The sequence below is a fragment of the Panthera pardus genome, unplaced genomic scaffold (assembly GCF_024362965.1).
Source record: "Panthera pardus isolate Hobbes unplaced genomic scaffold, ASM2436296v1 HiC_scaffold_2, whole genome shotgun sequence".
Taxonomy (NCBI): domain Eukaryota; kingdom Metazoa; phylum Chordata; class Mammalia; order Carnivora; family Felidae; genus Panthera; species Panthera pardus.
The window spans coordinates 96,006,176-96,021,508 of NW_026526765.1; the positions used below are offsets into that span (position 1 = coordinate 96,006,176).

Genomic DNA, 15,333 nt, shown 5'->3' on the forward strand with positions numbered 1-15,333 from the left:
GGTGGGGTTGAGGGGCTGTGGGACAGCCAACCGACAGCTGCACATGTGTTTGGGGACCTCTGCTCTGAAAGTATGGATTTGGATTGTTCATGTATGGGTGGTAATGAAAGCCAGGGGAGTGTTGTGAATCCCCTCTTCTTCTTCTTCTTTTTTTAAATGTTTATTTATTTTGAGAGAGAGAGAGAGAGAGAGACAGCGTGTCAGTCGGGGCGGGGGGGGGGGGGGGCGGGCAGAGCGAGAGGGAGACACAGAATCTGAAGCAGGCTCCAGGCTCTGAGGTGTCAGCACAGAGCCTGACGCGGGGCTCGAACTCACGAGCTGGGAGATCATGACCTAAGCTGAAGTCGGACACTTAACGGACTGAGCCACCCAGGCACCCCTGGGAACCCGTGCTCTATAGCATGCTGTACTTAGCTCTGTAGTGATACTTGGTATATCCCATAATGTCAGCTGCTTCAGCTAGTCTGTGAGCTTCTCCAGGACAGCTGGAGAATCCTTAGACTAGTGCTGTGTCTGGTCATTAGTAGGACCTGAGTATTTGGTGAAGGGTTTGAGTTATGGCTCTGCCACTTGCTCTGAAAGTAAACAAGTTGCTTAACCTAACAACACTTCAGTTTTCGTATCTGTAAAATGAAGAAAATAGCGACCTCATTTGTTTATGAGAGGAGTAAAAAACATGTGGTATCTCAATAAAAGTTAGTTTGTTCCATCTTAGTGAAGTGAATATAAAAGTATCTAGGGAAAAACAGCTGTAGAGAAAAGCCTTTCCATTTTTTTAAAGACTCCAGCAAGAAAGATCTTGTGTCCCTATTGAGGACTCATTTATTCATGTGTTTCTTGTTGTATTTAATAATTATTTACTTTTCATTTAGGCTCGAGTGCTAAATGTGAAATACCAGATGGGTAATTGTTCTTCGCTTGAGTCTAAAGATGAAAACTATCATGAAAAGTCTATATCGTGATTAGTAGTAACGCAGTGAAACATAAAAGTACATCTGCCAAAGTCACAGGTCTGTTGCATTCCATGGCTGTCCTTTCGATTATTGGACTCCAAAACTGAAAAGTAAATATTGGGGGCACCTAGGTGTCTCAGTTGCCTAAGTGGCCGACTCTTGATTTTGGGTCAGGTCATGATCTATGGTTTGTGGAATCGAGCCCTGCATTGGGCTCTGTACTGACAGTGTAGAACCTGCTTGGGATTCTCTCTCTTCTGCTCTCTCTCTTTGCCCCCCCACCCCAACTTGAGTGCGTTTTTTTCTCTCTCTCTCTCAAAATAAATAAACTTAAAAAAATAGAAATGTAAATATTCTTGTTAAAATGGAATCTAGTAAAAGTCCTAACATAAATGTAATGGGGGCTATTTCAGTTTTGAAAAATTTAGTTTGGTTTGAATGCTAACTGTAACCTAATTCTTGGCCTGGCTTAATATTATAAATAATATTTTAAATATTTTCTCTAGGTTTCTGTTTATCCCCAGCTTTCTTTTAGTTAAGAGAGTTGCTTTTCTAGTTATAGTAAATACTTTTTTCGAGAAAGAATACTTAACTGATTAGTACTTTTGTTGAGAAAATGCTAGATGAGGGGGGCCTGGGTGGTTGAGTCAGTTGAGCATCGGACTCTTGATTTCAGCTCAGGTCATGATCCCAGGGTGGTGTGTGTGGGATAGAGCCCCACGTCGAACTCTGCCCTGACAGCTCAGAGCCTGCTTGGGGTTCTGTCTCTCTCTTTCTCTCTGTCTCTCCCCAGCTCACTCACGTGTGCGTGCTCTCTGTCTCAAAAAAAAAGAAAGAAAGAAAGAAAAAGAAAAGAAAATGCTACTTTGTTTTACGTTGCCAAGGGCAAAGAATGAAAACTGTGTAGGTAGGAGCCAATAATAACAGATGTAAGTTTCTAAACTAATAACCTAACATTTTGCTAATAAAGAGATAGTGAAATTGTAGTCATTATAAACATACACGGAATGTTACCAAGCTCTGCATAGTGGAAAAAGAGTCAAGAGTTGAGAAGCTTGGGTTCAAGGTTTGGTACATTCATCACCCCAGGAAAGACCCTTATGTTTTCTGTCTGCTTAAAAACTGTGATTCTAATGATGAGAAGGTGAAAGGAATGATAGTCTACTCTGTCTTGATGGGGTGGTGGGTCAGCTGATTCATCCCCTAGATGAATGCACCCGTATACAGTTTTATCAGTTGGACTGTGAGACAAGCATAGATGTACCTGATATTCACCACCTGATGGAAGAAAGTTAAGATTTACATAAACGGTCAGTTAGTAATGGACACATGCCCTGAGAGGGAGTCCTATCGGGACTGTGTTTAAATGATGGTCCCTGAGCCCCATTTAAAATAAGAAACATTTCTAGAAAGTACTGGGGGACAAGTGGCAGAAATCTGTCACGAGGATTTCCATCTCCACTAGGCCACTTACATTGACAATTGACTAACTGTTCTCTCTGCAACCCTCTCCATCCCTGTCAAAGCAAGAACATGATTTTCCCACTAGTGCTGCCCCTGGTTTCTAAGGGGAGCTTTCTTGGGACCCAGGATGTTACCCCAATTATTGTATTTAGTCTTCAGAGACTTTAGATATGTAGGTTTCAAGGATTTGGGACAGTTAAATGAAAACGATGACTTCCTTGAATTTTCTACCCTGACTCTCCATATCAGAGCCTTCTTAGCACTGCTTGTGTTAAATTCAGATTTAGCTACATCTCGGCCAACTGTGCATTCACCTAAGAATCACAACCAAAACTATACTGGTTTAATTTATTTCATTTCCATATGCTTTGAGGTAATGCAAGTGCTTTTAGTAGAGCTAATAAGATGAATAATTTTATTTCACTTAAAATCTTAATGTTATCATCTTTGTGGATGTTATATTTAGTATATATTACAAATAGCTATTTTAATTGCTTTTACCCTTTCGTAAAGTTGGTAGATTAAGAAACATAAGCGAAGACTCTTTTTGAGCTATATTCTCAGTGCCCCCAGAAATTTGTGTTTCTCAAAGATATTAACAGCTGTTTATATAATTAAGTTGGCAGTGATTCACTAAATATATTTTGTTCTCAGGTCATCCTGATAGCACCAATTTTAATCATAGCATTTATCTTCAGACATATTTTCTTCTCTCATGTATAAAATCTACAATCTTGGAAGAAAAGCCAAGTAAAGGAGAATGAAATGCCACTGCCCTATTTTAAATCTTTCTGCGTCAGGCACAAGGTTAGCTTGGGAAAAGAGAATTGTCTCCAGGGAGAGGTGTTACCTTTTATCTGTGTTTTAACTGTGTGTGCCTTACTTTTAGTTAGGTTTTTGTTGTTGTTAGAGTATTTTCTTTTTTTTTTTTAATTTTTAAAAAATGTTTGCTTGCTTATTTATTTATTTATTTTTAGAAAAACAGCATGTGCTCATGGGGGAGAGGCAGAGAGAGAGAGGGAGAGAGAGAATCCCAAGCAGGCTCTGTTGCTGTCAGTACAGAGCCTGACGTGGGGCTCCATCCCACAAACTGTGAGGTCATGACCTGAGCGGAAATCAAGAGCTGGATGCTTAACTGACTGAACCACCCAGACGCCTCACCATTACAGTATTTTCATTCATATCTGAGGACAATATTGCTGACCAGATCAGTTCCTGATGTAAGGATATACAGATACAGATGTCAGATTTCATTAATAGTAACCTTGACAGTGTTTTCAAATCCTCCTTGGTAGTTCAAAAATACTGTGTAGTGAACATCCTTCAAAACAGGTTCAGAGTACCCAGAAATAATTTAAAAAAAACATTCTTTAGAGGATTTACATATCCTAGACCTTCCAATGATAGACTCTAGGTATAGTCACTTTAAAAAATACATGGAGGGGTGCCTGGGTGGCTCAGTCAGTTAAGCGTCAGACTTCGGCTCAGGTCACGATCCCGCGGTCCGTGAGTTCGAGCCCCGCATCGGGCTCTGGGCTGATGGCTCAGAGCCTGGAGCCTGCTTCCGATTCTGTGTCTCCCTCTCTCTCTGCCCCTCCCCCATTCATGCTCTGTCTCTGTCTCAAAAATAAATAAAACGTTAAAAAAAAATTAATAAATAAATAAAAATAAAAAATACATGGATAAAATCTAAAAGTGAAGTCTTGTGTGGCCATGTAACTGAGCCTCAGGAAAGACCCTTAACTTTGTTGGGCCTTTCTCTCTCATAAACAGGGGATAAAATTCTTTATCTCATAGGAATGTCATGAGGATTAAATGAGGTCATTCAGCATAGTGTCTGGCACATAGCAAGTGCCTAATAAATTGTAAATAGTATTGAATATTTATTTTCACTGAATTTATTTTTCTCTTTTAAAGAAAGTTTTCTGAGGCCCCTTCCCTGCTTTTCCTATTTCTTGTGATGAGCTGATACCTTATGTTCCCTCTTAGACTTTGGTTAAATTGTGATTTTGGCGAAGGTGGAGTTAGGCCCCTTCTAGCACACCTTTTTCCTCCCACCCCTCAGCACATGCCTCAGGAGATCTCGTCTAGCATCACAAAGGGACCCTTTTTTTAATTTTTATGGTTTAACAAAATTTTTTTTTCTACATTTATTTATTTTTTGAGAGACATAGAGACACAGAGCACAAGTTGGGGAGGGGCAGAGAGAGAAGGAGACACAGAATCTGAAGCAGGCTCCAGGCTCTGAGCTGTCAGCACAGAGCCCGACGCGGGGCTGGAACTCACGGACCATGAGATCATGACCTGAGCCGAAGTCGGACGCCCAACTGACTGAGCCACCCAGGTGCCCCATGGGACCCTTTTTTTATAATGTGAAAAAATTTATATTTATATTTAGGCAGCTGGACACAGTATAGATGATCCCAATTTTGTTTGCAACATCCAAAACATCATAGTCAGGAGCCAGTCGAACATATGCCTTCTTCTCTCCATCAGCCCTGATCAAGGTGTTGATCTTGGCCATGTCAGTGTCATAGAGCTTCTTCACAGCCTGTTTGATCTGGTGCTTATTGGCCTTGAATCCACAATGAACACAAGTGTGTTGTTGCCTTCTGTTTTCTTCATGGCTGACTTGGTATAAGGGGGAACTTGAGTGCATCATGGTCAAGCTTGTTTGTCCTGGGGGGACCCATTTCTGAAAGCTTTGGTCATGGCCATCTTTCACCACAGCCACTCCAAAGGTGTAGCAGATACTGGCTTAAGTAGTTCAGGACTGGGCATGTTGTGATGTGGAGAGAAGGAATGACATCTCCTCAGGGACCTCCTAGAAACTACAAGAACATATCTATTTATCTCTGTATGCCTTCTGCCTGACGCAGTGTCTGAACACAGCAGGGGGATAGCAACAGTTGAGTAAATAATTGAAGGAAAATTCTCTTAATATGGATGCAGGAAGACCCAAAACCTTCAAGATCTAAATGAATCTCTAATGGGAAAGATCCAGATTCCATTGTAGGAAAGTATGATCTCATGGCACTCCACAAATCATACAAAATAGCCCATTTGCCTCTCAGTGTTGTTGTAAAATGCTTCTCTACACAAAGTGTGAGACTTTTTTCCCCATTTTATATTGATTGCTATATAGACAAGAACTCTAAATAGCACCCCTTGTTGGGGCACCAGGGTGGCTCAGTCAGTTAAGTGTCTGACTCTTGGTTTTGGCTCAGGTCATGATCTCATGGTTCATGGGTTTGAGCCCTACATCGGGCTCTGTGCTGACAGCATGGAGCTGGCTTTGGAGTCTCTCTCTCCCTTTCTCTGCCCCTCCCCGACTCATTGTCTTTCCTTCTCTTTAAACAAACAAACAAACAAACAAACAAACTTTAAAAAATAAAAGTAAGAGAGGCACCTCAGTGGCTCAGTTGTTTAAGCGTCCTACTTGGGCTCAGGTCATGATCTCATAGCTCGTGCGTTCAAGCCCCACGTTAGGCTTGCTTTGGCTTATGTTTCTCCCTCTCTTTTTCTGCCCCTCCCCTGCTCACCCTCTGGCTCTCTTTCTCTTTAAAAAATAAACATTAAAAAAGTAAATGCAAATAAAAATAGGAAAAATTAAAAGCACCCTTGTCACTATTTTTCCATGATAGCAAGTTGTCTTTGAAAACGATTGTAAAAATTTGTTGAAGTTCTTTCTCTATTTAGATAGACATGTTTTAAGTATAATGAACTATGGTTTTTGTTACCGGACAGAACCAGTTCTGAATTCAGCACCCCTGAGTGGCTGCTTGCCACTCAAAAATCAATAATGGAGAGACAGGGATGGTGGGAAAGGAAAAGTTGCTTTATTCAGGAAGCTGGGAACCTGGGAAGACAGTGAACCGAAGTCCCAAAGACCACCTTCCCTGTCTTGGCAAAAGCAGAGGGTCTTAGAGGGGAAGGCGAGGGACATGGACGGGCGTGAGTGGGCTCCCTGCAGTGGAAGTGGGTGCCCAGGTGGTTAGTTGTGTGTGAACATGACCTCAAATAGATGTGCTAGCATGAGCAGTGGCTTTTTGCAAATGTGGTTAGTTCTTCTCTTCCGGGAAAGTCTGGTTCTTCACTCCTAAAGGCCTATGGTCTGCAGATCTCAAGGGAAGCAGATTAGTTTGGCTACAGACTACGGGACTTAAATCAGCAAGCATGGGGTGCATAAACTTGAAGCCACTTAACCCTTAAGATGGATTGGAGGGCTGTTACAGTTTGTTATTACTTGTTACCAGGAATTTCTCTTACATATGAATTCAAATGAATCAGGCTTTTTCTGTGGGTTGGTGGTTTTGTTTTTTCCCCACCAGTCTGGACTTAAATAACATCGGGTCCAGCTGTCTTTGAATTTTTATCTGGCTTCATAATAAAGCTTTATAGTTGGTTCTCACCATCTGGATCACACTGGGGAAGGTAATCGGACTTTCATTTTGCAATTATTTTAACCTTGGCCAGTGGAAACTGACAATGGAAACTTTCAGTTCCTGTGAAGGTCAGCAATTTAAACTTGCAATATCTATAGAAAGCATACTTCATTGTGGGCTTAGCCTAGAAGATCTGAACCAGTAAAGGAGTAAACTGGGGGTTGGTCATCAGGCAGAGGGTATGTGAGAACCCCTCCCACTGTTTCACTGAGCAGTTAAGGGGATTCAGTGCACCCAATCCTAAATGTTTTGTGTGCAGAAAGAGCTGTGTAAATCCTAAATGTTGATGGCGGAGGACATTTTTGGCATGAGATATTATTTCCTTTCTTCTTTGGCCAATGAGGAAATTAAAATTGTTTGCTTTCTTCTTTCAGAGAATGGTTAGTCTGTATATGGGAACTCTTTTGAGAATTTCCCCTCTCACATTATAATCTCTAATTAAATCTCCTTCATAGAGATGTGATTTGTGTATCACAGATACCCCCTTCCCCTGGTAAGATAAGAGATGATTTGGGGCTCCCTCAAGTAGAAACCTTAATCCACACCCCTCCTGGGTCAGCTTTCCCTCCTTCCACTGACACTGCTCTTGGCCTCTGGCTAGCTTTTCAGTCTTACCTAGTATCCCTGGCATTCTGGGTAGGTAGAATTGTGCCTCCTTTATTAGCTAAGTGTCTCCACTGAAGAGTCATCACTAACCTGTTTGTTGTGAGGTGTGTGAATGGACTGGAGGTTATCCCTATAGCCATGTCACTGTCACTTGCGTTGCATTAGGAATAACTCTGAGTGTGACCAGGGGAACATATTAGGAATAGGAATGTCATCTGTCATGTGTTGCATCGAAGGAGGAAAAACAAGCTTGAAAAGCATTGTGTTAGACTTTTGATCAAAGAGCTTATTCTCTATCTACTTTTATAATCCACACAGGGGTAAGCATGTCTCACACATAGTATGGGCTCAATACATTCCTGAATGAACCGAGTACGACTCAACAGTTGGTAAATTTCTTGAACCATTATTCTGAGAAAGAAAGAAATGTGCAGCGTTTTGGGGTTGTTCTGACATCACGCATCAAAAACATGAATTTCCTTCTTGTAAGTGTCCTACTGTAGGTGGAAATTGAGTAGTGCTTTGCTCACCACCAGCCAGTACTGCTGTCCAGAACCATTAGATACAAGGGTCGCTTTCATAATCCACCATTGCAATATCATGCCTTATGTTTTTCTGCCTAGGTGGTTCTGGTAAAATTGTTATCACAAGTTATTACCTTTCAGTCTAACCTATCTGAAGGAAAAGCTGGCTGATACTGTCATTTGAGGACTAAGAAATATTTGTCTAGACGTTTGATCCAATCTGTATTTTTATTTGATGTGTAATTGGCGAGAAAATCGCAAAGACAAATTTAAATGCTTGCATCTCTAACCTTGTCACAGTGTCTGAGCATTCATTCATCATCATTATCTTGGATTCCTGCAGCCAGCAGACTTCATAGGAAAGCAAGCACTGAAACAGATTAAAGCCAAGGGGCTGAAACGGAGACTGGTCTGCCTCACCTTGGCAACGGACGATGTTGATCCGGAGGGAAATGAAAGCATCTGGTATGATGGCAAGGTGAGTGCTGAGGACCTTGTGGCTAGGGGCCACTGCAGCTTTTCTGTACCAGAAACTCTCCTTGTCTCTATTTCCTTTTAGGATTTTGTTTTTTGGTTTTTGTTTGCTATTTACCTATCTTTTGGTTGGGTCATACACTTTGATTTCTGAGCTGTCATTCAAGAAGCAGAAATCATTTAACTGAAAGGAAAATGAAATGCTACTCATTTTAAAAAACATAAAATTCTCTATGCTTTGATTAAAGAAAATAAAACCAAGGGCTTAAAATTCAATGGGCAATGAGGAAGGTACGAGTTAGAGGGTAAAATGATCTACATGCTCACTCCACATCCATATCTGTGAATGCAAGAGATGAATTTTGTAAAGAATTTGGCATGATGGTTTAGCTTCTAAGACATCTTTGAGAAAGAGGTAATTCTAACCTGAGCACATCAGAAGAAAAAAAAATCCAAATGAAAATATCCATGACAACAGCGAGTAGAGCCTTGGAAAGTAAAGCGAGCGGTAGAAACCATTTAGTTCTTCAGAAAGAGTAAATGTGCCTTCTTCCCATTTGGGCATGTTAGGTTTTATTCTATCAGCATCCAGTAAAACCAGATAACTTACCAATTGAACTTCATTTCTTTGACTTTTTACAACTATTTGTAAAACCCAGTTTGGTTTAAGATTTTGCTGTGTTCTGGCCGGTGTTAGCAGGCAGATGTGGGACTCTGCTTAGACCACGGGGTAAGCACAGGGCCTTCAGAGCTCATCCAAACAGCTGCTCCATATTGAACAAGATCTGCTTGGTTGGTCCATACCCAAAGATTCAGAGATTTGGTGCCTGGGTTTTTTCTCAAGCACTGCAGCCTACTTGATACTTGTTTCCATTTTCTTCTTCTCTTCAGTGACAAAAAGAGCCCTGGAAGTGAGGAGAGCCATTGGCATAAAATCTCAGCCTTTGGGATCAATTGGCTCTCAGCCAATGGCCATTTGGACTGAGGCATGGGTTCATTTGATGTAGAACTAACATCTGCAAAGTTTCTACTATGTGCTGGATATTTTTTGTGTACTACTCTAATTTTATAACACCCCTCCTAGATGGGTATGATTATCTCAATTTAGAGTTTAGACTTTGGGGTTCAGATCCCAACTAACTTGCTTGAGGTTGCATAGTGACTGACAGAGCTGATTTCTGATCTGTGTATAGGCGGACTTTGAATTGCTTACCCTTTCTCCTAAGCCATGCTGAGTAGGCCAATTTGCTCTTGTCTCTGTCTCTGCTGTCCCACAGTATTCTCTTCAGCACTTAACCATAGACCCACAGTTCTTGTACATCCCAAAGCAGGTGGATGTTATTAGACACAATGAAGCCAAAGATTTTTTTTTTTTTTTTTCAGATTTCAAGTTCTTTCTTAAGAACCTCTTCACCTTTAATTGTTCTAAGGTTGTTTACCTGTTTCAACCATTCTTACCTCACTGTCTCCCCCCTTCTTTTGGTTCTAAATCTCTGGTTCAGATTTTTTTTTTTTTTTAAGTTTATTTATTTTGAGAGAGCGGGGAGAGGGGCAGAGAGGGAGGGAGAGAGAGAATCCCAAGCAGGCTCTGTGTTGTTAGTGCAGAGCTCCACACGGAGCTCAATCACACAAACCAAGAGACCATGAACTGAGTTGAAATCAAGAGTCAGATGCTTAACCTATTGAGCCACTCAGGTGCCCTGAGACCTCTTTTCTTAATAAGCATTTCCTCCAACTTCACATTCACCTGCAACTTTCAACTGATACACACCTCTGCCATTAACTAGCTGCTTGACCTGATCTTAGCCTCTCTGGACTTCCATTTTCTCATCCTAGAAAATGAGCCGTGTCAAGTTTCCCCCACCCCATCTTCTGTTTTTCCTGTTCTCACTCTATTTTCATCCAGCTTTCTAATATGGTCCACGCCCACCCTTGCGCTGGCTTTCCGTTTTGGCCGTAGGTTGCAGATTATGCCATTGTGTTCTGTATGCAACCCCAAACCAACCCTGATAAACATGGTGTGAGTCTTAACACCCAAATTCAAGTTAAAAAGCCTGGAAACTTGTACCTTAAACTTACACAACATTACACGCCAACTATATCTCAAAGCTGGGAATGGGGGACCTGGAAACCCCAGTTCCTTTTTGAATTTTACTTCCTTTGCTGTTTCTGTGCACTGAGTTTACATCCTATATTCTTCATCTTTCTTCCCATATGCCATCTGCTTACAGAGCTGTTAATCCAGTTGTAGTTGGCTTTATAAATCAAATATCCCTTGAATTTCCTGATATCCACTTGTCTGCTCTTTGTTGCTCAGTAGGGTGATCGTCTCATCCTGCAGATGAATCTCCTGGATCCTCTTTATACTCTGGAATGAGATGACATACTTTTTGTTCTTGCTTCCTGACTTTGTTGAGACTTGTACTGCCTTTGGTATTTGGTATTCTATTCTTGCAAATATTTTCTAGGCAGTGGGGATGCGGCAGTGCATAAAACAGACAAGCATCTCTGCCTCCATGGGTCTTACGTCCCAGGGGAGAGAGAGTAGACAACGAACATACTAAATGAAATAAAATGGCACATCTGAGAGTGATGAGTGCCCTGGGGAAAAGTAAAGTCCAATTGAGAGATGGGCAGTGATGGAAGGAGAGATCAGGATTTTAAATAAGGTTTAATTTTTGAAAAAGAGTGGGCATGCAAAGGGCTTCTGTTATAAAAGCAGCTTTGCTGGGAAGTTTTAAAGATGCGTGGTAGAAATGAAGTTTGGAGAGTTGAGAAAGCTGTCTTTTTTTTATTATTTATAAACAAAAACACACAGAGACAGCCAAAGAAACACCATGTATCATCCAACTTAAATTATGTTCTCTCTTTCAAAGGCCATCTACCATGTTACCTCCCCTAAGCCAGAGGTGCCTTTAATTCTCACAAAGGGAGGAATGAGACAAGGCTGAACAAAAATGAGGATTGCTTATATTGGTAAAAGGAGAGCCTGTGATTAACAAAGAATATGAAAATCTACTAGGCAGAAGGTGGGCACAGGTTGTTCTTGTGATTCACTGAGCAAAGAGAAGAAATAGATTTAATTGAATCTGGAATATTTTAAGGTAGAAGGATATAAAACTGTTGCTAGGGAAAACCTTTCCTTAGAGATTTCGTAATGAGATAAAAGGAAAGGCCAGACTTGGGAAATACTCGGGTTACTCGGCATTGAATTAGAGAGAAATGAAAGGGGAAATGAAAGTAATCTAGCAGAAAGCAATGCATTCAATAAATATTTAAAAAAAATAGCACTCTTGCAATAAATACACTATTTCTTTACGTTACTCATGCAGGCATAATTGCAAGATGAATCACTGCTGGGATTTTAAGAGATGGGAAGGCCTGGGGAATCTCTGAAGAGGGATGGTGGGGTTTTGACCCATTGAGTTAGGGGCTTTGGCCAAGAGACTTGGTCTGACCTCTTCTTATATTCTTAAAATGCCCAAGCAAATCAGGTCACCTCTCCAGGGCTCCAAACACAAACCTCAGGCTTACAGACTAGGAAGTGAAGCCAAGATTACCAAGAAAGTCTTTCAAGGAGCTGTGATTAAAACTCCAACCTTCCTGACCCAAAGCTCTGCCTTACATTACTTAACTATGATCTAAAAGAGAAAAACCATTTTAAAGCATATGTGTTCTCTCAGCAATACCTTGGCAGTTAATAACCTGCCAGAGAAACAGCTTTTACTAATGAATGCTTTCATGTTTGTTTGTTTTTTAATCAACCAGTTCTCCCCATAATAAGCTCAGAAATGATACGGAGAGGTTTCTGATTTGGGGATTCAGTGAGATAATTACAAACTGGGACCACAGAGCTAGGAGTCTGTACTTACTGTCATAAATGTGTCAGCATCTCAAAGACTAGAAATGCTATAATAAGACTGTTGATTGTAGTGGACTCTTTGCTGAGGCAGCTGAAAGATCACTGGCCGATTCATGTCCATGAATATTTTTCAGCACCAGCTACAAGCAGCCCGCTGTGTGAAACAGGGAGGCTGTAAGGATTAGTGCAACGCTGTGTAGCCAGGAGAAGCCATTTTGAGTAGGGCTATTTATCATATTTTGCTTTTGTTGTCTTCCTTTTACATTTTTTCAAATGTGGTGTTTTAACCTGATGTTGTTGTATTGCTTTTTTTTTTTTTTTTTGCATTCTACTGTTTCTCTTTCATCTTTTCCTTCAGATCTAGTTTCCACTCATTTTCTTATCTTTGTAACAAGCCTGATGAGATTTTTTTTTTTTTTTTTTTTTTTCTGCATAAAGGCTTTGTTTTCATCTCCTAGGTTTTGTTTGTTTGCTCAGTGCTTTTCTCTGGTTTACCATCCCAGTTTATTCCATTTCATCCTCCCTAATTTTGATTGCTCATGCCTAATTCCATGTCTCCACTCATCCTGCAAAGTTTCGTCCCCCTTATATACCTACTAATTCCACCCACCTTCAAAATGTAGAACAAATCCTGGCTTAATTATGTTGACTTTCTTGGCTTCCTGGTTATATTTTCCCGCATCTCTGTGTTAATTTCTCAGCTAGGCTAGAAGCTCGTGAGGGTAGGAACCAGACCTCAGTCATTTTCTAGAATGCCCAGCAAAATGTTTTGTACCTGGTAGATCTAGAGAGGGCAAAGTTGACATTAATTTAAGGGCCTCGCCATCTCCAGGAATCGCTAAATGCTATATATTCATAGAGAAAGTTCGCCTCATATTGACTACTGATGTATCAATAGTTTATTTCACCACTATTTTGGCAGGCCGTATCCTAAACCACAAGAGGAACACTTGAGTAAATTTACATTTGGATTATTAGGAATTTTCCCTTGTATCTATTATTGCCATGCTGGTTGGAAGATAATGCTTTTCAAATTTAAAGCAAAAATATTTGAGTCTTCCTCCCATCAGATCTCTTGCCACCAAACTGAGCAAAGTAGTGCCAGCTACTCAAAAAAACCAGGTGTTCTTACCTAAAAGTGAGAAGTGTGAGAGTACTGTTGATGATGTATTTTGAGAATTATTTTTCATAATTTGTAAGCCTGAATTCACTTACAAGAATATTTTCTGCCCGCTGTTAGCCCCATAAACAGTATTCCCTAAAACTTTCAGATTGTAAGGCAAACCTATTTTTTCAGAGTTCAGTCTGGAGAGGAGGAGCACATGGCTGTGGCCAAGCTGCTGAGGATGGCTGGGTCTTGTTTTTCAGGTGGTTGGCAACACGACGTCTGGAAGCTACAGTTACAGCGTCCAGAAGAGTCTGGCGTTTGCCTATGTGCCTGTTGAGCTAAGTAAAGTAGGACAACAGGTGGAAGTTGAACTGTTAGGCACAAATTATCCAGCAACCGTCATACAGGAACCCTTGGTATTGACAGAACCAGCCAGAAACCGGCTTCGGAAGAAAAATGGAAAGGACAAAATTTGAAAAAGACCCTCAGCAGGCAATTGAATTATGTTTGCTCTATGACTACCAAAAATCATAACTGAGTTTTGGGGGGAATACAAGAAACCAATAATTCATGGGTTCATTCAAATGAGTAATTTGAATAATTCATTCAAAATCATCAAAATCTAGATTTCTCATCTTAATAAAATAACAATTCTGTTCTAAACAAGGAAGAAAAATGGATTAGTGATGTACTTTGTTCTTTCAAATGAAGGTATTTGAAATGAATGTTTTTATTACCCTATATTGTTTATGAAATTCAGCAAAACATTTAGGTGTTTGCGAATATACAATCACTATTATAACTGAATTAGAGGAAATTATATAATTGTAAGAGCATATGCATATGGTTCTTGTTACCTGACAACAAACTAACTGTTCTACATAAAAACAAATGCAATACTATTCATTGATGTGTTTCATTAGGAAACAGTAGTTGAATAAGGGATAGTTTTAATTTTTATAATGTATTACAATGAAAACAGTAAAATTTAATATTGATACATAAATTGTTATTCAACTCTCTGAAACACTTATTTTCCTAATGCATTCCCTGAAAGCAGTATTATGGGACATCATTATTGTCCTTCCAAAGGTTGTTTTAAAAGAGTAGTTGCAAAAAGAACAGGCTTCCAAAGGAAGCATTGCTTGAAGACCTTTTGAAATGAAGCTGAAACATAGATTGTGCCAGTAAAAACACAGTTTGAATACTGAACACCTCTCTTTGGGAAAGAATTAATGCAAGTTGACATCACATGTGCCGTTCTGAATATCATTTCACGAAGCATCTGACAAAGCAGGTCAAACAAGAGCTAAAGAGATGACAGGATGGCCCTTAGCACTATGTACAGCAAGAAAAAAATCCATTTAGACATAATTCCCTCATAAATTTTTTGAAATTAAATTCAGTGGACTGAACAAATCAACCTTTTTTTTTGTAAAAGGTAACTTATCACTTAAAATTTGTTACACACACATTTGTTAAACGTTTATTGAGCTTTTCCTGGGTATTAAAGTTGGATGTGAGACGTAAAATTCTGTAATTAGAACAGATTATAAAATAATTTCTTAACTTGTAAGTGTTGCAAAGATGCCAAGCGTACATACATTTAAAATGTTTCATTAAAGCAATCATATATTAGAATTCCAGCAGACCATTAATTTCCCTTCCATGTATCTTTATTTTATATGAGAAAAGAGGGAAATTTTCTTGGTAACAAAATTTGATAATCTTGATAACTTCCTAATTATCAAGAATATTATCTTGGTGCAGTCACTATGGAAAACAGTATGGAGGTTCCTCAAGAAAGTAAAAATAGAACTACCGTACCATATAATTTCACTTCTATGCAGAATCTAAGAAACAAAATGAACAAACATTACAAAACTCAGATACAGAG

General features: G+C 39.9%; 1 protein-coding gene across 2 annotated transcripts in view; it reads left to right on the forward strand.

The window, feature by feature from the left end:
- DMGDH (dimethylglycine dehydrogenase) overlaps positions 1–14,338 on the forward strand; it is a 68,186-nt gene extending 53,848 nt beyond the window's left edge. For both annotated transcript variants that reach the window (XM_019462915.2, XM_019462916.2), the window contains exons 15-16: positions 8,336–8,470; positions 13,697–14,338. In XM_019462915.2, the coding sequence (XP_019318460.2) occupies positions 8,336–8,470; positions 13,697–13,912 (351 nt within the window). In that variant the 3' untranslated portion in view covers positions 13,913–14,338. The remainder of the gene's footprint in view (positions 1–8,335; positions 8,471–13,696) is intronic.
- Positions 14,339–15,333: the final 995 nt, after the last annotated feature.